The sequence below is a fragment of the Haemorhous mexicanus genome, chromosome 5 (genome assembly GCF_027477595.1).
Source record: "Haemorhous mexicanus isolate bHaeMex1 chromosome 5, bHaeMex1.pri, whole genome shotgun sequence".
Taxonomy (NCBI): domain Eukaryota; kingdom Metazoa; phylum Chordata; class Aves; order Passeriformes; family Fringillidae; genus Haemorhous; species Haemorhous mexicanus.
The window spans coordinates 42,985,558-43,011,342 of NC_082345.1; the positions used below are offsets into that span (position 1 = coordinate 42,985,558).

Genomic DNA, 25,785 nt, shown 5'->3' on the forward strand with positions numbered 1-25,785 from the left:
AGTTTGCAACAGATACTTTCTTCGTAACACATCTCTACATATTTATTTTTATTATTTGATTCTGTAGCATTTCCATGCAATAACATGCAAGAAAAATTTTTTTAAAGTTTCAGTATCTATGAGACTTTTATAGTTTCTACTCATGCAAGATGGGATTTTCTTGCTTAGCATAATTTCTGTAGGCTACCTTTGAGGCAACTCCAGGGATTTAACTTAATGCTTACCTTAACTAGTGAACACTCAAGTATCACCGGCTGGGCGTTCACTGAAGCTACTATGTTGGGTCCTGTGCTGTTAAAGCCCCTTGGCATCAGTAACACCTGCTGTTTCCTAGCCCCTGGGAGATGCTTCCCAGACACAGAGCTTTTGTTTATAATGTCCTCCCCAGAAATAGGACCTGACTGGCAAGACCTAAGAATGTCCTTGCTCCCTTAACCCCCAAATTCTACAATAACCCAAACACAGCTCCCCCATAGCTACAATTCTGAGGGCACCTTTACAGCCCTCTGTAGCTGTTCACTCACTGCTTGCTTTAGGTGGCAGTGACAATAAAACCATTAAATGGTAATACCAAATTCTTATTTCCTCCCACCCACCTCGCTCCTTTCCTTGCCCTTCCCCTCTTCCCTCCATCTTCTGGGAAAATTCCAACCCTGCAAAGTCCACACACTAAGCTTGGAAAAGAAATCACTTTATTTTCCAGTCTTATTTTTGCCAGGTAAGAGCAGTTTTGGTGCAAACAGCCTTCAGTGTTTTACCTCCCTGGGGCAGTCTGGCTCCATTCATTGTCTCCTCCACACAAGGAGCCTGACACAACTCACAATAACAGACACCACAAGGATGTACACAGTTCTTATCATCAACTTGGACTTCATAAACCTTGGGCAATCCTATTTCCTACGCTACCACAATGTGTTTGGGGACCTTCTGGACAGTATAAGATCACAATAAACACGATAAATTACATTTAAAATATTGAGGAAATCTTAAGCAAGAATTATTGAAAAGAAATTTTACTTTCTGATATAAAGTTGGTATATTATGGTATTTTCTTCCTATTACAGGCAGTTGTCTAGAACGAAGGATTAAATACCAGCTAGCTGGACTCTAATGCCACAAGCTCTATATTTTAGGAGCTCTGAGTGAATTTAAATATTTACCATATTTAAATCATTGTTTAAAGCAAAACAAACAGCCCAATATCTGAAGAGTCACAATCATCTTTTATTAATTTGATCCCAACTCACACATATTTAGCAAATTTCCTTTAAATAAGGAAATTGCACACCATCTTGCCAAACCTTACACCATGTCCTGTAGTAAACTGTATTTCCATTTTCTGACATATTAAAAATTTCATGAAGCTTTATTTTATTTACAATAAAAACCATCTAAGAAAACAAAACAATGTAAGGCTAATCTCCTCCAGAAATTAGCTTCAAAGTGACTTACTTTCATTTTGAATATTTAATGTTTTCCTAGGATTTGCTTTGAAACGTAGCTGATTTATCAACTGCATCACATGGAGCTGCCACAAAAGATGCTGATCATGAAATTTTAACATTTCAGCTACCTATAGTGTTTGCAAGCAGATTTGGGATTATGGGATAAGATATCCTATAGTAACTAGCAGTGATCCCATTTAATTTTTTTTCAAAAAAAAAAATTAACACTGATAACATTCAAACTATTCATTTTAGCTGAGACAGGATAACAAAATAAAAAGTTCACCAATATAAATAATAAAAAGTTCACCAATATAAATCAGCTAACTCTTTTGAATTGTGCTCTTTTAGTCTGTCTCCAAAATTCACACATTGGTTTATTCTAAAGTTCACTAAGTAAAAGCAACCTTCCACACTAAAAAAAATATTTTTACTCACTTTCAGGGCATCTCCTTCATTGCCCTCCATTACTTCCAGAATAAGTGCAGCTAATATGTTAAATCCTTGACAATAGCCAACAGATTTATTCCACCTGGCATAAGCCAGCAAAACACGTTTTAATACCACTCGATCTTGCTCTGCCTCCTGGCCACAGTAAGAACTGCAGCCAGTTCGGTGAAGGTCCTTTAAAGGAAAAAGGAAATAAAAATAAAAATGACAAGACAAGCAGAGAAAAGATGTGTATTTTCCATCCCCCGTTGGCTCTCTTGTCTCTCCCAGTTTTCCTTCCACCTCCACCCTCCCAGTACATACTTCCAAAGTTGATGAAAACGTTTCTTTTTTAGTCTGTTAAACCTTTACCTTACCCAAAAGAAATAGTTTCAGCAAGCTCTTAGGTAAACAGGTCCCCTAAAAGATTTTGCATTGCCACAGAAGATGTTAAATCTCTGGGTTTCAAACAGGCCAGGCACAACAGCTGCTTAATTGAACAAAAAAAAGCGCCTGTTTTTATCAAAGCATAAAAGAACTAGTAGATAACTGACTTTACCAAACACACAGGCCAGAAACTGTGTCCTTGAAATTTAAGTGATTTATAAGTGAAAGGCAAAATGTACAAAATGGCTGACTGCTTTAAATATTAAACATTAATCAGCTGAGAAATACAAATAGGCAAATGTGTCTCACTCCTGTAAAACAACTGAAGAATGCTCATTTGCTGTATTTTAAAATATGCTTTTACTCCCAGAAAACATTTGTGTTTATTTACAGAGAAGGAAAAAACCCACTTATGTTCCTTTGTCTTCATTAACTCCAGCACTTTTTCAAAATCAAAAGAAAGTAAAAATGAAAGGAAAAAACTCCAACAATAGCATCTTTTTTCCCAGCTAACACTAACCAGACTAGTGCAAAAAAACCCTAAACTTTGGTGGGCCAAAGGGAATTAAGATACATTTTTTGCAAAAGCAGTTGCAGAGATGAAAATAAATCCAAATTCTAATGTCAACTTTTCATTTAAAAATTAGAAAAGAAATAACAAATTAGCTGGCTACCTTTACTATCTGGATGCCCATAGAGTCATCATCAGGATTACTTCTTTCATTGAATGTAAAACGCATGGTTTTGTCCCAGTCAATGGCTATACTGTGTAAGTACTGATCAGCCAGGGTCAACCAAACCTAGAAATACATATGGCAAAATTAATTATTTCTCTGATAAAATATAAAAAGTGTCAATATATATTGATGAACCTTAGATGAACCTTATCAGCTTCACCCATACGTGATCTGCTGTGAGATTTGAAATATGCAGAAGAGGATTTTAGCCACAACAATTTTTGCACAATTAAATTAATACCTTGCTCCCTAAAACAGAAGAGATGGAAATGGTCAGCATTAAACATCCAGATCTGTGGACTGCTTACAAAGATGCAAGGCAGCTGTCAGTGAATTCAAAGGAGCCCTCCAAAATGGAAACACAAGGCAAGGACCCTCTGTCAGTTCAGACCTTCTATCCTCATAACCAATAAAGAGTTTGATAAAAGGATAAAGCTGCTGGCTTTCCTCAAACTCAACAATGGATACATCTCCTGGAAACTCCCAAAAGAAATCTAGCAGTGTTGGTGCTTCTCTTTATCAGAAGTCTCTTCTGATGACTTTGCAGAATAAATAGCATCTTGTATTCACCATTTGGGATTGAACTGAAAGCATGACTGGATCAAAACAACTTACTCTTACAAGAGAGCTTCCTAAACTGTTGGTGCTACAGGGAGTTCTGAAACAAACATATTCACTACTTTCAAAGCCTAATAATTGCCAGAACAGATTTATGCATGCGTATCCAAGACAAAGGCTGGACCTTTATTAAAAATTTGAAAACGTCCTGAACCATGAAAGGCACATGACAGATCATACAATGACAACAAGTAACAAAAAAGGATCTTTTTTTTTTCAGGAAACTGAAAGAAATCATGAAAGCAAACTGGTCAAGTTTTATATCAGCCATTAATTGACTCAAATGAGAAAAGCAATTTAGACACTTCCCACAGATTTAAACACTGAGATAGCTGCATGATGAAGGAATTTATAGACAGCTCCCAGAATCTCATGTTTTCTGCATTTAAATGTCCCTTCCTACACTATTGCGAAGCCACCCATGTGGAGGAATGCCACTGTTCTGCCTCCCAACAGCCCACAGCTGACATCCTACTGATGTTGTTTGACTGGATTCTTTATCTCTGCCAGCCCCAGAAACCAGATGTCACATGCCACAACAATAATCCAGATGTCAACCTGCTCCTTTTGTTGACAGCAAAGGAGGCAATCAACATGCTGTCAGCACAAAATACTTCCTCTATTTTGGTATCTACCTTAAAATCATTGTGGAAAAGGGGAATGGCAGTAAAAAGACATCATCTCTTTTCATATCACTACTTTTTTGGTTAGCATCATGTCGTCACATATGAGCAAACACAGAGATGAGCAGAGTGAAGAAAGACAGATCTGAGCTGGATGATGTGGCAGAGCATTCACAAGTCTGCTGATGACACAGGACTTGGAGGAGTGGCTGATAAGCCCAAGGACACCTTGACAGGACAGAAAAATGGTCTGACAAGAACCTCATGAAGTTCAACAAGGAGATGAGCAATATCTTGCCTCTGGAGAGAAACAATCCCAAGCACCAGTATATGCTGGAGACACCCAGTTGCAAAGTATCTCTCCTAAGCAGGAAGGCTGAGAGAGCTGGGACCATTCAGAATGGAGAAAAGGCAACTTTGGGGAAAGCCTACCAGTGTGTCTAAGCACCTGAAAGGAGGGTGCAAGGAGGATGAAGCCAGGCTCTTGTAATCTGTACCAGTGACTGGACTGGAGATAATGGGCACAAACGGGAACACAGAAGGTTCTCCTCAAACATCAAGGAGCGCATTTTCACTGTGAGGGCAACTGAGCACTGACAGATTTCCCAGGGAGGTTGTGGAATCTCTGTCCTTGGAGATATTTAGAAGTCACCAGGACACAGTCCTTGGCAACCAGCTGTAGGAGACCCAGCTTGCACAGAGGAGCTGGACCAGATGATCTCCAGAGGCCCCATCCAAACTCAGCTCTTCTGAGATTCTGTAACCTCTGCCACTCATGTACCACAGAAAAGTGTCTGAGACACTTTCTAGAGTGTGGGAAAAAATATTTCAGGAAAGAAAAAAGGCTGTTAGATGGGTATAATGATTCATTGAAGTTGTAGATTAAAAATAAATTCATCATGGTGTGAGGAAAACAATGCCACAAAGTCTTCTCTTCCTTCTACCCCGATTTGTAAAGAGGTACAGTTCAGTTTGGATAGACAGCAAAAACAGGAAAAAGAAATTAAGCTGATACATCAGAAACATGTGGAACTATATTATTTATATATAATTTATATAATATATAAAATTATAATTTATCATTATAATTATATCTTTATTATATATATTATATAATATCATATTATACATGGAACTACGTATTTTATAAATCTTTGAAAATATTGTTTTTATTAAAACTGTTTATTAAAGCTGAGATTGTGTGACTCAGTTTTTAAGAAAAAAATTAATAGACATGCTTCTTTTTATACTAGGGGACTTCAAATGTTGAAGAATGCAATAGCATAAGTCTGGCAAAATCCCAATGGACTCTTTTCTACAACACTCAGTACAATTTCCCATTAATGCTGCACTCTGCCATTCTACATCACTCCTGACTCTGAACTTCCCTAATTTTGGTAATCTGCCTTTTCCCCAACAACTGTTTCTATAAGCATTCTTGTCAGCATTAAGCATCTATCAACTTCACCTTCGTAAGTGTGACAGCCTACACTGCAGATATGTTCTCCTTTCAGTTATCTTCAGATGTGGGGGCAATTTCACCAGTGCAATTTCTTGAGACTGACAGTATGAGGCAATAACATCTGTACCAGAATAAATTACCTAAATCTCAAGCAGAAAGAACCCAACTACTGAAAACATCATCTTTACCAGTCTCTTCAGCTCTTCCATCTTTCCTGTGAGGCTGTGACTGAATAATGTAAACAAGGAAAAATCCCCAACTTGGAAGGTTGTTCGTTACAAAACCCACTAACAGACAATATTGATGTAATTCACCTCCCCTGAGAAACCTACAGGCAATATGGCCCACAAGGCATGGAGGTCTACCTACCTTTCTCCTCCATTCCTTTGGGATGCCTGTCGGCAGTCTGGCCACTGCTTTGAGGGCATCATGCCACTAAAAGCAAAAGCATCCAAAAATGTAAAATATCCATCATTAGTTTAATGCTACAGCATAGCAACATTTGCTACCTGCAAATGCACATTCATTTCATTTTACTGCACACATGTCAGAGTATAACTGCTTAATCCACTCACAGGGAAGATACAGATTAATTACTTGACAATTTGACTAAAGTATAATATTCTAGGACACAAGGATTTAGGAACTATCTGAGCAAACAATGAAAGCCTATTTCATTTTCTGAATACGAATGAAACAGCTCTTGATGCAATTGCAAATAATATGCTGATATAATGATGACAAATGCACTTCTGAACTAGGGCAAGCACCTTGATTGCAGAGAACCCACTCCTTCACAAACTCAAGAAAAAAATAAATCAAATTACCTGCTGAAAACCATTTTGACCTAAAGATGGCTCAAGAGTGAATTTCAATTTTGTATCAACCCCTAGAAAGAAAGAAAAAAAAAGCTCATTATTTCATTTAGCTCAGAAGACAAAAAGAAGCCAAAAAACCCAAACACAAAAATCTCACAGTTGAAACAAGAACACAAAATTTTATCTTCCTGTTTTAATAACTACATTTCAACCTGTTTTGGTGAATTTTGTATTCACAGTGGATTCAAGGAACATGTTAAGAAGTATATGGACAAAATGTTTTCAAAATGCAGTAATGTGCTCTTTAATAATGTAGTTTGGCACAACTCATTTTACTAATATTCATATAGTTCACTGGTCTACAAACTATACTAGTACACTGCAAACTGTCATATGCATCCACAGAAAAATACATGTGCACAGACAGTTTCTTTTCATCCATGCCAGCTTCTTGCCATTAAGTCAATCAAAACTTATAAATAAGTTTGATGTGTGAAAATTATTTTACTGTTCAGAATATATTTTTTTTTCAAATTCCCCCATCCATAACACACATTTGGTAGTACTGTTATTTAAGCTTAGATTTTATTTTGGCCGTGTGAGCAAACTATTTTACTTGTTATGAAGCAGGTCTAGTAATCATACATACAATATTACATAAAATACCAGAATCTCAAGTGGATCCCAACATAGCACTGGAGCATGCCAGGACATGATCAACAGTAAAATGTTTAATTTGCTTTCCATCCCACAGTTTGAATGTACAATTCCTTGGACCTCCAAATGCCGCTGTCCAGAACTCAGGTGCTGAACACAGCATCAGATCACATCCCCTCCCTCCCATCGGCTGGCACTGAGAATGAAGCCCTCTTTTATTTTCCCTCCACAATTTAATACAATGCTATTGTTCCATATTTACAATTATGTTACTCATAGCTTCTCATCTTTCCAGAATACGGAACTAAACAGTTTTAATATAGAAATATACAGATACATACACACATATTTATAAACATAGACAGAAAACCCAGACTATAATCCTGCAAGGTTTTAAGTATATAATACCCATGCTAATCAACTCACCAGTAATACCCAGTTCTTTGGAGGTCTAAACCTACAAGTGTGACAGAAAACCCAACTGTAGTGGCATTTGCTATTTATGGAATGTAAAATGCGTTTGAGCATTTGCATACTGAAGTGGTAAGTAATTTAAAGCCTTACTACCTGATAATTATATATCTAAAGACAAAACCTTTTTCTCCATGGCTTTTTTTTCTTTGTTGGGGGTGACTGAATAGAAACAAAGGAAAAAAATCACACAAACTCCAGCGCTGTTTAGAATTTTAGCGTTTTAGAATTGCCTCACTGAGACCTGGGGATTAGTGCTTTCGTTTCCCTGCTTTAGATCTAAAAGACATGCTTGTCAGACCTAGAAAAATAAAGACTTCAAACCATAAGAGATATGTCTTGAAAAAACATTGAAGGATTAATAGCTATTCCTGGAAGTAACTGTTTATTAGTATTCCTTCCCATGGTGCAATGGCGCTCGGCAGGGGCTCCAAATAGATAAATCTTTTCATAATTCAAAGCAATGTAACAATGGCAGCAACCTAAGATTAAATTGTATCACATTTGCTGAAATTGGAAAATGTGAACTTCATTCTCAAGCAAAAAAAAGTAAGCACTGTAAAACCCTAACACATACAAAAATACAACATGACTGAGAACTCCTTTTGTTAAAGTAACAGATGCTGACACATTATCTAACACTACCTTGCAGCAAAGAACCAACAGCCTTCCAAAATAGCCATGTATTCATTTCCAACCCAGGAGCCAAATATTAATAACTTCACAGTTTTCTAAGACTTAAAAGATCCCAGAAACAACTTTTCTCTCTGTTTTAGAATCTTCCTAAGAAAGACACAAGCAGATACTACCAGGTCTTCAAAAGACTAAGTACAAGATAAAAGCTCAGAGCAAGGAAAAATCTATCTATAGTTACACGAACATCATAACCAGGGAGCTCACACTACAGTCAAGGTACATGTCCCTCCTGAGATTGAAATGAGACCCTTCAAATGAGACCCTTGATTAAATGAGACTGAAACGAGATCATCCATCTACAAAAGTTAATTAAATCACAGCAAACAATTAAGACAGGTGTGAAAATTACTGTAAATGAGAATTACATCCCATGGTAACACCAGACTACATAGCACACTCTCTTCAGCATGTTGAGGAACTACTTGGCCAGGCCATGCATAACAGCCTCTTGTAAAAGCCACGGAATCTGTGTCCCTTTATTTGTTCTCCATTAGAAGTACTTTCCAAATCAAATTATGTGACAGTTCTGTGGGAGGGGAAGAACCATGGGGAATGAATCCCAGAGCATATATAAATTGTTCCTCATTCCCATCCATTTAAAAGAATTTATATTTCCCAAAATCAAAAAATTACAACATTGTTTAATAAAAAATACAGCAAGTAAGCATGTAAAAAAAGCTGCAACCATACAGAGAGAGCAAAGAAGGTAACCAGCAAAATGGGAGCAGCACCTCATTGCCCATTATTCTGGCACAAGAATCATCTTGCTACATGCAGCTTCTGCACTCTACTCAAGGAATTTGTCCCTGAGCTTCAGCGCTTCAAGGAAACTAATGCCTATCCCTAACTCGGACTCTCTTGGTTTCCTAATCCTTCCTTTCTCCAGCACTCCCCTTTTTTCATTCAGTTGTCTTCTCTCCGTAAACTAACTTAGATTCCCCAATAGTTTCTTCCCCCTCAGTACCCCACACCCATACAACCCTATTGCATGTCTGCACCTATTTTCTAACAATCCTCCGTCTTTGGGTCACATTCCTGTCCATTACATAAACACATGCTTTTTGCAAAAAAATACCCCTTCAGGCCTTAAGAGAACTTTTCTTCCCAGCTCCTCATCAGGGACAGCCTGGCATAGATGCACCACACATAGAGCAGTAGTTCTTACTTTGAGTGTTGTCAGTACAACTCAGCCCTTTCACATCAAATCAGCCAGGCTGTAGTGTCATTTGACATATTAAATATCACCTCCAGTTCATACACTTTCAGCTTATTCTTCATGTCTGAGAAGCATATTAACTCATAACAGCAGGAATATGCTGGGAATACTCTGGAATTATTAGCTCCATGAATACAAGGACAGAGAAAGGTACATGCTTGACAAAAAATTTCTGAAAGGTAGGGGAATGCCAAAATAAGCTCTGTTCAATGCCCTTCCAAGCCTGTCACCAGAAACCACTGCAGAAAAGAATTTGAAATGAGGAAAATATAATCCCCCCTCAACCACAGTCTTTCCTGTGAAAAATACACAAAAACTCCTGAAAGGGGAGGCTGTAAGATGGAAGAGTATATCCCAAGGATTCCCAAACCCTAGCAGTTTTCCTCTGCATAACCAAAATGTGGCCCACACAAAGAGACACAAGAGGGGAGAAAAATACTGGCAGCCAAGTACCTGGGTGATGGAATCAAATTCCTAGTGCACCCTCGAAAATGTTAAACAAAAGGATAAGGCAAAATTGGGATTTTTTCAGAAATATCAAACCACAAAAAAGTGTAGGAAGATGATGTGGTTTGATGCACGTTTGTCAGCTATAAAGATGTAGCTTTAAACTTGCGAAGTAGCACTACAGGTTCTCAGCTGTACTTCACAGCTGTTGAAACCTCTCCCACAGAATGCAAATAAATATTTTATCAAAAATAAACAAGGAAAAAGGCCTAAAGCAGATTTGTGTGCAGCGGGAGCCCATGCTCAAGGAAAGAGAAGTGTCAACGTAAACTATCACCTTATGCTGCTTGTTGTTTCAGGAAGATTCTTAGCCTTGTAATTTGCCTCTAAAAGTAACATTCTGAGTAACTCCGTATGAAACCACTTCTATCAGGAGCCAGAGCTCACTGGGATGTATCAAAACACATCTAAAATCTCCAGTCTAGAAAAACTTCACAATACAGGCAGCTAACAGAGACACTAAGTAAATCTGAAGAGTATTTCATCCATCCTATTTTTAAAGGGTTCATTAGCTGTCCCATCTCCACCACTCTATGAAAACATGTATCCTGAATGGGGTTATTGTCTTTATCTATATATGAACAATATAGAAACCCCATACCAGGGGGATTTTTAGGACTGTGGCATCGATAGCTACACCTCAATCACTTCCCCTGGTCTTTGTGTGAGTGTAAATACATGAATGTCATTATCCAGATAACGTCATTACCTGGGACAATAGCAGACTACTGTTGGAGCAGGGGTCTTTGAGAATTACAAGTCAGGAAATCTCCTTGAAAACAGCAATCCCATAAATCTACCAAAATGTACCTGAGACTTTATTAATAACAGCTACTGAAACTCATCTCAAACACAGAGGCAGTGAGCATTGTACACTTGATGCACACACAGCTAGTACAATGGGAAACTGATCTTTATTTATTTCCATGTATTGCTCCATGTTTCGGTGGATCTCTGGCGTGCATGCTTTGGAAATGCCTAAAATTAGGCAACAGATCAACAACGTTTTAGCTACAAGTGACAGTTCTAACATGGTAAACTGAAATGAAATTTCTTGATATTTAATTTTTTTAAAAATCCAAAATTTTGCTGTCAGGCAACTAGAATCTAGCATTCACTCATGATCACCCATCTGTGCTTCTGTTGAGAGCCCCCCTCCCTGGAGTAAACACACGACGTTTGCTGGCCACCCAGTTCTGAAAAGATTTTGATATTGAAGCAGGATCCAGAAAACATAGCTGCAGAGCTGATGCCCTCCCCTTGGAATAGGCATGGTTGCAAATTTAGACAACACCCTACCGCAGACAAAGGCAGGGCGGGAGGAGGGGTCTCCGGCAGGTCAAGAGGTAGTAGATTTATCAGGAAAGGTCTGGGGAGGCTGCGAGCAGACTTCGGGGAGGGACTGGCAGAAAGCTGAGTCGCCGAGCCCCGGGGAAAGGAGAGGGAGGGAGAAAGGCACTGGGGACAGACAACACAAAAGCGCTGCGAGGCGGCGACGCCGGGCGGGAGGAGCAAGGAAAGGACCAGGAGATCTGGAGAGCTGAGCCCCGGCGGGATCCGCGGGCCGGGCGGGACACGAGCAGGAGGAGTCCCCCGGGGCAGGGGCAGCGCGCTGCCTCCCCGCAGGGCCCCGGCCACCCCCGGCCTTCCCCGGGGCCCGCCCCGCTCCCGCCGCGGTGCCTCGGCCGCTGCCCAGCCCGCGGCCACCCCGCAGGCCCCGCTCCCCGCTCCAGGCCGCCGCAGCCCGGGCGGGAGCCCAGCGCTCCGGACACGACGCCGGTCCCAGGCCGCGGCCGCCGCGCCCCGCGCCGGACGGGCCCTGGCGGGGCTGCCGCAGCGGCGGCCGGAGAGGCGCATCTGCTTCGGGCCGGGGCCGCCCCCGGGCGCTGCCCCCCGCCCCGCCGCGCCTACCCGCGGCCCTCATGGCCCGCCGGCCGCCTCCTCCTCTCCGAGCCGACCCCGAGGCCCCGGCAGCTCCCCCCGCCCCGCTAAGCCGCTTATGGGGCGGCAGCCGCAGCCGCAGCCTCGCCCGGCCGGAGCGAGTACCTGGCTCCAAGGTGCACAGCAGGCGCGGCGCGGTCCGGGAGATGCAGCTGCGCTTCTTGAGCACATTGCTGAGGATGGTGCCCACACCGCCGCCCGAGCTTTGCCGCTTCAGGCATCGCCCCCCGCGCCGCAGCGAGCCCGTGAGCCTGTCCTGCCGCATGGTGCCCGGGGCTCGCCCTAGGGCGGCGGGCTGGGGGGCATGGCGTGCGGGGACCCGCACTGCAGACAGCGAAGTCCGAGTGCCGGAGAGAAGAGGGAGGACAAGGAGAGGAGAAAGACAAAACGGGAAAGGGGAAAAAAAAAAAAAAAAAAAGCTGTTCCCGCCCACAATCCTAGCATCACTGCCTGAATAAACCAGCAGCCTCTCCTCCTCCTCCTCCTCCAGCACCACCTGGAATGCAGCGGGCGAGGGGAGCAGCGGCTCTGGTTAGAAATAAAGGGAGCCCCAGCGGCAGTGGTGGGGGTCAGCTGTGCCAAAGGGACACAGGAGAGCTGCACAACCCCCGGGCTGCACGGAGGCCACCCGACACGGGCAATGCGGACACGGCGCGCTGGACGCCTGTTAACCGGCAGCAATACTGACATTTCTCCCGAGAATGAAACGAGCTAAATATCCGCCAAAGGGTCCTCTCACGTGGTACTCGGGCCTACAGCTGGACAGTTATAGATAATCCTGCTGCCTTTTTCTAAAAGCTGTCCTGGGAAGGAGTCTGACCAGCACTATCAGACCACGGAGCAGGGGGAGAGCAAAGAGTTTAACAGCATGTCAGTGCCAGGGCAGGCTGGGGTTCTGCTCAGCGACAGCCCCAGCAGCAGCACAAGCAAGCATGCTGCACAGTTTCTGTTTTTCACTCACCAGCAAAGAGACCCTGAACATCCTCTGCACGAACAGCAACAATCCTCAGCTAAAATAACAGCCTTTCCCATGAATCTACATTGAAACTGCACTTACAAGTAACATGCCAGGCACTAAGTAGTTAAAAGAAGCTATTCAAAAGCACTTTATTAGATGCATTTTCCAGTGTTATTTGGCCTAAGAGCATCTTAAAAAGGTTTCAGACATCCTCAAACTAGTGGTTTGATTGACAAAAAGGAAAAGCATTTGAAATAATGGTAGCTTTTATAACCTAAACCACTCAGCATTTTTGTGGAAGGAGAGCAGATTTATCACACCACATTAGTCAGGCTCAAAGGCCAAGCTACCAGAAGTCTCAGTCTACCTGCCAACATCTGTAGCTTTGAAACATTTTTCTCCTTTATTAAAAAGTTGTGTTCCTCAGTCACATTATGAAGAGAGAAAACTGGCAACAGATTAGCAGTAAAGCTAATTATATAAAATACACACAATATACAACACAGAACCAAGCCTCTTTTCAAAATCAGCTATAACTATTTTTAGAAGTCACTGTTAAGCTTTCAGAGAAGTGTGATTTTGATCATGCCTCTTTAAATATCTACTTGGGTTTTAGAGAAAAGTCACTACATTTGAGCTGTTAGATTGCACTCTGAATAGATAATTAAGTCTGTGTGTCGGTGGTTCTTTTTTTAACAAAGGTGACACTTCCCTGCTGATGTAGATGATGCAAATCACTTTATTTCAGTGCCAGCTGGAGATGATGATTTAGTGGTTAAAGCATCAAATTTGAAATCAATTAATCTCCCTAGGTGTACGGATTGTATCAATGGGACTATAACAGCAACATTTAAATACAGATATAGCCATATTATCTCTGTAATATTATTCTCCTCCTGCTTGAACACCTTTTGCAAATAGCACCACATCGTTCTTGGATCATTTCAAGACTGACTAATCCAACACCACATGTTGTTGCCCAAAGTCTTAGAAGCCATAACCAAAGTCTCAGAAACCACTCATTATCCAGACAGTGAAAATCAGTTATCACACCAAACTGTGTCACCTCCAATTTTTAAACAATTAGAAATCAGGTCTAAGAAAGATATCAATATTTAGCTGATGAAGATAACCAGCTCTCAAAATGAGAATTCAGTATTCCCATCACTGCTATTTTTCCTACTTGTCATCTTGTCTCTACAAGAAAACTGGAAACAACCAGGACAATCATACTGTGATTGGGCACACAGTTCCAAGAACACCTTAATGGTGTGCTTGGAACTATCTGTGTGCCCGCAGGCCAGCCAATTAATACAACGTTATTCTGAAGGAAAAAGTGCAAAAATTGAACTTCAGGAGACAAAAGGAAGAAGCGAAGCCGTACTAATAGGTTTGATGACTCACTGGGTCATCAGTACAAATGGATTTTAGATGCAGGGATAAGCCTCCCATTAAGCATACATATCTTCAGAGCTAGAACCTAGCCTCTAGAAAAGTGGATGGTGCTGGGTTTTAATCACTGATCAGGCAAAGCCTCTAATCTGCCTGTGGCAGGACATGTCCACCATCATGAACCTAGTTTGATCCACCAGTGCATGGAAATCTGGTCATGTCCACAAGCCCTCATCTGCATTTACTGACGATACAGATAACATTCAGAAATTATTTTGAGGGGAAAAAAATCAAAACATTTGGCTAGGCAAGATAGTTCATCTCCAGTATTTTGTAATAGTCAACATGAGACTTAGCTTTTTTTCCTCCCTCTGTAGTTCATGTATTCCTTCCAACACAACAGAGTCACTTACTGAAAAACCTTACCTCCTCATTTGGTATCTCTTTACAATCTTACCATCATCTGCCACACATGCCGTTTTAAGGCCAGAATTAAGAATACTATGTGTATTCTTGTTTCTTTGTTGCAATCAAACTTAGGATGGTCAGTCCCAAGGTCAATGCCAGGTTTTAACCAACTCTGTTTACCTTAAACCTCTCCATCTTTAGCCCACTTGTGTCGGCACTGGGACAATGAGGTAAAACACAGGCTGCCAGAAAGGGACAATGAGTACAAACAGATGGGGCAGCATCAAGAACAGAAGGACAGGCAGCAGAAATGGGGCCACAGAGCAATCTACTTTTAAAGAATCTGTTTGTTTGCATGGAGCTTCAACTGCCCAATTAGGGCACAATTCACCACTTCTCTTCTGATGTGTGCTAAGAAGACTGAATGTAATTAAAAGACTAAAAATGGTAAGATATCTTCAGCCGGGTCACTGTATTTCATGAACTCCACATCCTCCCTTTTATTTCACAGAAAATTGTAGAGACCTCTCTTAATTCTGATTTGCATCACAAAATCCCAGTAAAACAGTCAAAGTCTGGGAAGAAAGCTTTTTTGCCACAATTCTCAACACCAATGTCAGCAAAAATACTTAAAATTACATGTACCCATGAAAAAATAGAGTAAATATATTGTATGATAATACTGTAATATGATTCGTTCAAGAGGATTTTGGAAATTACATTTAAACAGCAGCAATACAGCAGCTGATGATACAGCAAATATCAGAAAGAAATATATATCAATAGGATGAGGGGGAAAAATGTATTGCAACCACAAGGGAAAACCCGTTATATTGACCAAATCATAGGATGACTGTCTATTAAGCCCCAGAGCTCAATATACTACTTTAAAGAGCCCAAAAAATGTATCCAGAAAATGTAACCCTATTACCACAGGGTTTCAAATAGCTCTACAGAAGTTAGCAAATAAACCATCATACGTTTTGATGCGTATTGTAGTTCACCATGAGGCTCAAAAGAAAAAAAGATTTCACTTTCAAATGACAGTATACAAGAGAAAACAAATGGAATTAAATATGTCCACATTAGAGACAAGAAAAGGTAAGCCAGTCTGAGATTCTCCCAGACGGCAAAACTATTTTAAATACATTTAGCCCATTAAACCATCTCCACCACTGGGGCACAAAATTCCTATCCTACCCAGTTCTATGCATGTTCTATTATTAAACATCCCCTCTGAAAAAACCAGCCCTGCCTCTTTCTGCTTGATCCTAAAAGCCTAAAAACAAGCACAACCCACCTGGGGTTTCACACTCCTCCAACACACAAGATGGAGCCACCTCTGACAGCTTGAAAAGAGGTCTCTGGCTTGTCGGGTCCTTGACACCACAGGGGCACAGATGCCGCGGCATGAACACAAAAGCCTGTGAGGTGGCAGAGCCCAGCACCCCTCCCACCCCAGCTTGCAAGGGGAGCATCCCCTCCTGCACCGCCCATACTGCTCTGTCCACAGCCCCTGGTGCTGATGTGCTACCTGAGAGTGCAGGGAGTGCACGCTGTGATCCACCAGCTCCTGCAACTACCGTGTGGACCACCAAGCACAGAGCCTGTGGCACTGTTTTGTGTATCTGCATCACTAGCAAGGGAGCCTATGGATGCAGAAGGAGAAACATCATTATGGACTAGCAGATTCAGTTCTGCCATCAAGCTGGTTTCTGTTGCCAGACGAGTAATCCAGGGTTGTCTTTACCGCACAAAGGATGGTTTCAGAAAAAATACAAAAACAAATCCTTGCTGCTGTATTTGTGCCTAGAGAAGGTTAACTCTACACACTTGTTGAAAGAAGGAAAAATGGCTCAGGAAAATGGTGCAGTGTGTTCACCCACACTGCCTCATCAACACAGCTGTAATATTTTAAACCTTTTCATTGCATTAGTCATCATTTGTATGACTTTGTACACAAATGTCACAAAAGAGGTCAAGACCTCACTGTGTCCTGTAGTAGCTATCACAGACAAAAGCTGCAGAGCCAATCCTTGCCCACAAAGGCATTCAGCACAGATATAAACTACACAATGGACAGGAAATAACATCTATGATTTCCAGGAACAGAGAACAAAAATTTATATAATTTAGTCTAAGGAAGCATGCAGCTAGTCAAATGTTTCCTCTTCCTTTAGACTTCAGGCACATAACCTTATTACTTATTTCCCCCTTCCAAAACTAAGAGCATGGTAATTACACTTTAATGCAGCCTTCTTTTTAAGGAAGCCCTAAAACAGCACACTTGTTCTTGGTGAGCTTATGACAGAGGAGCTAGGGAATTCTCTAGTTTATAGGTAAGATATCTGAAAAAGAATTTTGCTTGCATGTTGTTTAGCCATATCTATTGAGAACTAATCTAGAGACAATCATTTAAATAGTACAGTTTAGTATGGTATATATCTTTCAACAGGAAATGAATCTCCAAGTCTGTAACTCATGTAAGATGCTCACGACTGCATATACACTAGATGATCCTTCAGCCATTACAATCAGGATTCAGCCACAAGAACTTCAGACTCAAGATTCTTTGTTATGATCTTTAGTTGTGGCATTTGGGGTTTTTTTACCTAATTCTCCATTTTCCTCCCACACACATTATCCACTCCTCCCTCCTGTACCACACACTTGCATATACTAGGACAGGACTGATGAGAGCAGAGAAGAAGGTCCCCTCAATAGAGCTAGCATCCCCTGCCCACAAGTGCAGGTTATAACTTATTCTTTGGGAATGATGGACAGTTATATCTAGTAAGTGTACTTTCAAGGTGAATAATGTTCATAGTCACATTGCTTCTTGAAATTTTTGACAGATACACCCTGAGAAGTATGCCAGAGTTTTCCAGCATTAGTGAAAGCACTTGAAAATATAACACATCTGCAAATCAATTGTGAAAGCAGTTTACAGCACAATGGCATGGAGCTGCAATGACCAGTTTCCCATCTAGGGAGGCACCACATTCCTAGGCAGTGAATTGGTGCAGGTAAAGCTGACTCCAGTCCCTCAGTCCCTTGGTTCTTCTAGAGTAGCACAAGATGCTTATGCAATTGGATCATGTTGGTGAGTATATGAAAGCCTTCAAAAGCATTGCAGGTTACTAAAACAGATAATACAGATGTGCCTGTAATCCCCCTGAACCTAATCATAACCTCTTTCCATTTGTCAATACATAACTGCAAATGAATGAGGGACATGCAGAAAGACTTAACATCTGTATAGTACCAGAGCTACAGGCAGCAACAGCAGAACTGCATAAACCCATCTCCCAGATCTGTACTTGATCCAGTAGAGCAAAAACTCCTGTTTTCCCTGAGTTCTTCAAAAAACCCCTCAGCAGTAAGCTGAAAGATTTTCTTAAACCTGTCTACAACACAATCACATCAAGCTAACACTGAATATGTTAATATTCAAATGCTTTACTTCACAAATTATTACCTCTTCTCTGTCACCATCTCTCACTACCACACCATTAATAAGCTTGCATTCTGTAGTGCCTGGAATTCCTAGGTCAAACTAGTTTTGAGAATAGAAGAATTTAAATTTGCTGATAATTCAGCAATCCTGAGCACACAAGTGACAGCAACTAATGCCAATGGGCTGGGTACAAAGGGTGGCTTATTTCACTTCCAGGCCCATCACTGGGATTGGACTGTTTCCAGAGCTTAAAAGGAGAGAATTGAAAGAACTCCAAACAAGTAGAAACTGACTCATGTTTTTTTAAACATCGTGCAGCACAGATCACAGGCACCTCAAATATTTTAGAAAAAAACCCTAAAACCTTACTGACATTACAAAACGCATGTGATGTGGAAACTTTTAACATATGGTTCAATAGCTACACTGAAAGAACAAGGCAGAGAGTTAACTCAGAACTATCTATGTGGGAAACAAAAAGGAGCTTAGACTAATTTTGCTTGATCACAAGACAGCAGTTATTTCACCTTATTATGGTGGACAACAAACTTACACAACTGAGTATGCCTGATACACTTTTAATGCTATCTGTATTCAATGAAGTGCCTGTAAATCCTGATTCTGGGCTCCAGCACTGTTGCTACAGGTACTGCACAAGTACAGCAAAAGCTCAAAAAAAAAGAGAGAAAACACATTAGCAAACACATTAGCAGACAGAGAAGTACAGGTCAACAGGGAGATGGTATACTGTATTCTTAACATAAGAGCTGCTATTGTTTCCATGGCCTTCATGGCAGAGATGAGCTCCAAGGGATGCACCATGAACACATAAGGTCAATGAGAGTGCTAAGAGATCAGGTTTTAATCATCAACATGTTCAATATGGTGAAACATCTAGAAGAAAATGTCAGCATGAGGGGAAATTGAAAATGTGCTTGTTTTAAAACACATGTAGGATGGAGGTAGGAGGCAGGAGCCAAGCTCATATACTAAGTAAGAAATTATAAGGGTGGGACAACAGAAAAAAAGGTTGTGAAGAGTTTTGGATATGAAAGCAACAAGAGGAAGACAGACTAGATCTACAATGACCATGAGGAAAGTACACACACTAGAATTCATGAAAACATATGTACAAACACTGAAACAGGTGATTAATCCAATGCTGAAGTCCACTTTATGTTTAATTCTTTGTTCATATATTTGTTGTCTTCCAAAGGGAGGGAAGTACACCCAACAAAAAGGAGCTTGCAGAAGCTTCCAAATGCTTCAAACAAGCTCATGCTTCTAACAAGCTCTTAATCAGAGAAAAATTATAGATAAATGGGTAGGTTGTAAAATTGGCTGTGTGTCTGTAATTCAGCAACAGCATCTAGGTTTCTTACTATATTTTTTTAAATTTGGTTCAAATGCGTAAATAAACTCTGAAGTTATAATTGCCACTTGAGAAATATTGATGAAGTAAATAAAAGAAGGGGGAGAATCAATTTATTTTACTTATTGCTTTCAAGTGCCAACTATAGCAGTAAAGCTATAGTAGATAGTTGCATCTTGTGAGCAAGCTTTTAAAAGATGTGTCATGCAAGCACTGTTAAAGTAACAATATATTGTAACTGCTGCAGTAACCAGCAGCATAAAGTCTGGAGTTAACAACTGGACTAAAAGTCATAGCAATGCTTACATGGTTGATAAAATATAGAGAGAACACTTTTTAATTAAATACAAAGTGATGAATGGAAGTGAGGTTTTGGAGAGCAAATGACCTTTTTGCCAGAGAAATTATTTTTATCTACAAAAGAGATTCAAAACATTTTTTTGATAAGGCAAATATTAAGAAGAAAAATTGTTGAAGAGGCCTACATAATAAAAAATTATTGCTGAAAAGTATGATTATAAAAGTTAAGAAATGTTTCCTAACCTTTGTAAACAATACGAAGCAAATGCATACCTTGGCCAGTAGTCACACTCCAGAATCCTGCTTAAATGCTACATGGTAATTAAAAAAAAAAAAAGAAGTCATCAACTCAGCAGAAAAACTAATGCAATACATGAAAAAAAGAATTCTGACAGGTAGGATTTGTAGTTATGCTTAAGATAATATTGCAGAAAATGGAGGTCATAGCAGGTCCCAGATCTAAAACTGAACTTCTCTTCCTTTATTAGAACATGATTATTTGCTTAGCACCTAGCATACAAATTGAATTTTATAGTGTGAATCACCAGCTTCATTGATCTGAACTGCTATTTCAGGAACAGCAGGATTTTTATCTGCCCAACATATTGAAAAAAAGCAAAATGATCCTATATCCCCAAGACAAGATTTATCCACAAATAGAACACTTGGAAAGATTCTAGATTAAAAACTAATTGCCAAAGTTAAAAAAAATTACTAATGGTGAAATCTCTTTCCTTTGGGCCAGGAGTTATTATAGAAATGGACCACATTTATACATAAAAGTTTTTATACATTGACTCATATTTGCAGTAATGCTAAGGAAATGCAGCAAAGACTAGGTTCTGCCCATGGAAGGCTTTCATTAGACATGGAGCAAAGAGCCAGGCTGTCCTGCACTGCCCAGGGATAAGAGTCCAGCTTCCAGCATGGATCCTCTCTCCCAGTACACATGGCCTCCACAGGAACAGGAACATGACCCTTTCTGGAGTTGGAGAGGGAGATGGTGCTGACTCCTGCAGAAGCTCATAAAAGCACCATAGGGCTCTTGGAACCACAAACCTTGGTCAGTCAATAGCAAGGCCTGCACCACCACTCCAGTTTTTTGATCATGTATGCATTGGCTCCCATTTGCAGATGCCACTAGTTCCATAAAGAAAGATTTTCATGTATGTGAAGCTATTGCAACCCCAGGTCCTCCAGACCACCTAATTCTCTTCCTCTCCCAAGCAGGCTGTAGCTTCACAGAGCATACTCTCCGAGTGTAGGAAACAAAGCAGCTAGCAAAGCAAAGGAACCTCAAACCACCACCTCCACTTTCTGAAAAAAATACACACGTTAGCCATTTAAGCAAGTTTAACACAGAGTTTCTTTAATGAAGTTTGTAAGATGAAGAGGAGAAAATAGTTATCAGTTCCAACAACATTACTACTCAAAGATTGCAGACTCAACAGCTAAATGACAAAACTTCAGTTCATAACTTAGTCTTACAGTGCAAGTTTATTGAATTGGATGTGTTTAGGATTAATCAAAGGCTCATTTAGTACTGAAGCCTAGAGCCATTAAAATTGATTTTGAGCATGTTCACCACCACACAAGCCTGAGTTTTTGGCTAACAGCAAAGCTGTGACTATTTACTTACTACTGCATAGCTCAGGACAACTCACATCATTTCTTTAAACATATGCTTCTTCTGCCAGCCTTCAAGTAGTCTTGTCTCATTAAGTCTGTTTTTCAGAGTCTCATACCATCTATTTGTCCAGTGATATCTAGTTTGTCCAGCTCAATAGGTACCTGATTTCTAGACCTCTCCAGATATTACTATAAATATCAGTTTTATTTAGCTCTTCAGATTAATATACATTTTAAAAAATACCTGTACATTGATTACCTCCCCACTCTGACTTCCTTTAGTTTCACCATATAATTATTTTTCCTTCAGGATCTAAGGTCCAATAGCTATTTCTGCCAATGAGCATTGGATAAGACTAGAAATTAGTAATAACATGTTGGGAAAAAACCCCAAAACCCAAACAAACAATGAAAACCATGCAAACACACACACAAAAATAAAATGTTAGCTATTGATGATGCCTAATCTAGCCCAAGAACCAAAAACTGTTCATGTTCTGTATTTGGCCATATGTATTGTATGGATGGCAAAAAAACCCATGTTGATCAGAACCTGGTTCTGTGATTTTAGGAAGTTACCAATAATTTATAGGGAACTAAATTTAGAAGCTGTTTCACTGCTGATAAAACATAGCAAGAAGGCTCCAAATTTTACTAAGAAAAAGATAAATGATAGGTTTGTAAGTAAGATGATCTAATGTGGAGATGGAACACAGACTTGACTTCTTTGGCAAATTTCAAGAGTATGTGAGGAGCACTATTTACTGCTCAGTAAATCAGATTCAGGTTATTAAAAGCTTCAAGGAGAAAAACATTTTAAAAATCCGATATTCACGTTTAACTCTTCCTTCAGAGCTGCTCCAGTGCAGAATTATAAGCAGGACTATTGATCCAAAAAGACTAAGTGCCACAGCCCACTTTTCTATCATCTTGTTTTTAAACACCAAGCTATCTCAAAGCTGCAGAAACATAGCTGCTGGCACTGCCTGATGCTCTATAAATCAGTCTATTCCTAGCACTAATTGTCCCAAGCAGCTGTTATCCTCCATTTGATCTTCAGGAAATCTTTTCTTCAAAGGCTGATGTGACCAAAGAAGGTTTAGCATGTACCACTTGGAGATAAAATGCATCTGTGTTACTTAAAGGCCATAGACCCTGTTGGGTATTTTCACTGAAGCCCCATTAATCCTCCTATAAGTTCACAATGTTTGGGGTTTTTTTTTCTTTTTTCTTTTTTTTTTTTTTGGGTTTTTTTTAGAAAAGAGCATTTCAGTAGAAAAAAGAACAGCATAGTTTCTTTTACAGAACTGTAACCCCCAGCAGAATAAAAGAAAAGCAGTGCTCAGCTAGACAAGTGTGAAAGACTATGCATACAATCTAAGAGGACTTTTTCTCTCAGGCTGCTTCCACATCCAAAAACTTGTCAGAAAAAGATTAAAGACTGAAATGATATGATATTACAGTTATGCAGCTCACAGAGCCACCCCTGCTGTGAGCTTATACACACAAATCCTTACATGTTGATTGTCCAACATTTGCCACAGATGCTGTGACTCTCACTACCTGCAGGTATCAGAGCAGATCTACCATCAGCTCAGATCTGTAAAGATTTGTGAAATGTGAATGTACTCGGGTGCATTACTCACACCTCACTGCTTCCCATGTGGCCTTTGGCACCATGGGTTGTGGAGCAGCCTCCTTGCAAATTGCCAGTTAGTGCAATGAACTCCTAGGTTATGGCCTGGATGCTGATAACGCCTCGCAGCAAAGCACACAAACACTTTAGCACACAGACATGCAGGCTGAGCCCTTTGCTCAGCTGGGCCCTGCACCCCACTCCTGCCCCCATGGCCAGCACTGCCCCAGGGCAGACCTGGGCTGCAGCAGGATGAGCTGTTTCACACTCTTCCTGAACCTAAGTGGAAATTGCCACTTCATCTCATTTAATCACAATAATCCCTGGGTAACCCAATAAAAGCGTTTTTCAGGGAACTATTAGACTAACAAAGCTTTACTGCTGATCAGGTATCCATCTGAATAGCTGCGAATAAGCAGAGGGAACAGCAGTGGCTGCCAGTTATATCTACTGTCATGACTGACTGACAGGGACTGTAGACAGAGAACAGGCTGTTCTGACTTCGTTGTCTCCAAACAGCAGCACCCTTCCTCCAGCATGCGCCTCAATTTGAGCTAATCAAATCTCACCTTCCAAAGTCACTGCAGCACCAGAGAAATAAAAGGTCACTGGTTTGAGAACCACTTTTTGCAGGCAAATCAGTATAGAAATACTACAAGTATTGCTTGATAAGCAATCCAAAAAGCTCCACAAATAATCTGTCGCATTAATCCCTATTTCTAATACTAAGGAAGTATTTTATATAACAAGCACTCTCTAATACATCAACTTCTCATGGCACAGCTGTCATGAAAAGTATAATTCAGTGGAGTCAAAATTGTCCATGCATTACAAAGCTAATCCTCTGAGGTTAGCTGTGACTTTGCAACAGCAACAGGATTACTGTTACACAGAAAAATATGGAGAAGCAGTTAAGCAGTCAGCCTCCAAGTTGTATGCATACCCAAAATAAACACAACCTCTGGTATAGCATTAACTCAGCCAATTTCATTGTTGTCACAGCTGCTAGCACACTGACAAAGGATAGTTACAACATCCTCCATGAAATGCTGCAGGACAGTGATCTGTACATCCCTATACCAAACAATCTGCATTTTCTGTTGCAAACCAGGCCTAGATTAAGCAGACAGATTATTGCTTACAGATTTACTGAATTTACTGTTCAGTTCCATGATAAACAATGAAATATTTATTCTGCAAAATATTTTTCTATGTTGTAACCACATCCAGCTCTTATTATCCCATCAAGTTTCTACATCATTAAAAAAATACTGCTGAACTATTTATTAGGGAGGAAGGGAGAAAGGGAGGGAGGAAAGAAAAAGAACTATTTATGGTTAGTCAGTGGCACACCTACACAACACACTTCAGACAGGCCAGTTTAGCCCCACTACACCTTCACCCCAGATGTTTGCCATCTCCCAGGGCAAGCATTCAAAGTGGGCTGAGATGGAAGGCTGCAAGAGCATGGCTATTTATTTCACAGGGCCTACAGTTTATAAAGAAGTGGGACAGCACAGCTGGTTGACCAGGGTCTCCCAGGTCTCACCACACTGCTGTGGGTGAAGGGTATGTCTCAGAGCAGCCACCTGTTTCTGTGTGAAGCACTTTTGGGGCCAAGTTTGATGCTCAACAGGCAGGAGTGAACAGGCAACTGAAGGCTCTCTCTTCTCAGAGACACGTGCCCTGAGGTCAGCTGCTCCTTTTGCTCAGCTCCACCTAGTCCTGAACCTCTGGCATCTCCCTTTCTCAGGAAAATCTCACCCCTGCAGACATAGCAGCTCACTGAACTGGAAAATGACTGGCAGCAGTGAGCCAGAAGGCAGCACCTGCCTCAAGGACAGAATGATCTCTTAGTCAGCAGGCTCCACACTGTCCCCAGGAATTTACCAGCAGCAGAGACCCCAGCTCTGAATGCAGCCAATTCCCTAATAACCGTAGCAGTAGAATGACACTTAAAAGAAAAAAGTGCCAGTCAGGTGTAGTCTTATCCCCTGTGCTGATACTGAGCACAGCCCAGAGTCACTTGAAACAGACTCCCAGGGCTTTTAACAAAAGCAGTCTTACCTCTGTCTCCTGACACTAGTCGAAGCAGCCACCAAGAGAGTTTGCTTAGTTAAATCCTGAAGAATACAGCTGAAGGAGTCCATAATAAAAGCCATTGTCAAGAATTGCTCTAATTTTAGCCAATTATGAGATGTTATTTATTATGAGGAAGCTGGGAAGTCCTTTTAGTAGACATAAGACACTTCAGTGGTGAGAGTTAGGGACCAAGTAGTTAGGAAAGTATGAGACATAGAAAAGTATTCATATAACGTTACCCTACAGTCTCAGAAGGAAAGCATATGGCTTAGGAATGCATGTGGGCTCCTCAGCTCCCTAACCAGCCTGGCAATCCCAGTGCTGAGCAGCCAGGGAGTGAGCCGCAGAATGTTCCCAGGAGGATCTCTGTAATATAGTTGGTTGAAACCAATTACACGGAAAGGTCTGACATAAATATCAGTTTGTAGAAAGCAAAGTCCTTCACAGCAAAATGTCATCTTTGACTAAAATAGATTTCCAAATGCTAAAAGCATGATTTTCGCTCTTTTTAGGATTAAACATCTTATCATCTTACTTGAAAATA

At 40.7% G+C, this 25,785-nt stretch overlaps 1 protein-coding gene across 6 annotated transcripts in view; it reads right to left on the minus strand.

Moving 5' to 3' along the window:
• The window catches only part of TBC1D30 (TBC1 domain family member 30), a 50,877-nt gene that overhangs the window by 17,898 nt on the left and 7,194 nt on the right, over positions 1-25,785 (minus strand). For 4 of the 6 annotated variants that reach the window (XM_059846988.1, XM_059846985.1, XM_059846986.1 and 1 more), the window contains exons 3-6: positions 6,529-6,590; positions 6,071-6,136; positions 2,936-3,061; positions 1,884-2,069 (exon numbers count right to left, since the gene is read on the minus strand). In XM_059846988.1, the coding sequence (XP_059702971.1) occupies positions 1,884-2,069; positions 2,936-3,061; positions 6,071-6,136; positions 6,529-6,590 (440 nt within the window). Of the gene's footprint in view, positions 1-1,883; positions 2,070-2,935; positions 3,062-6,070; positions 6,137-6,528; positions 6,591-12,112; positions 12,314-25,785 lie in introns of those variants that run through there. The other 2 variants (XM_059846989.1, XM_059846987.1) reach the window with 2 other exon arrangements.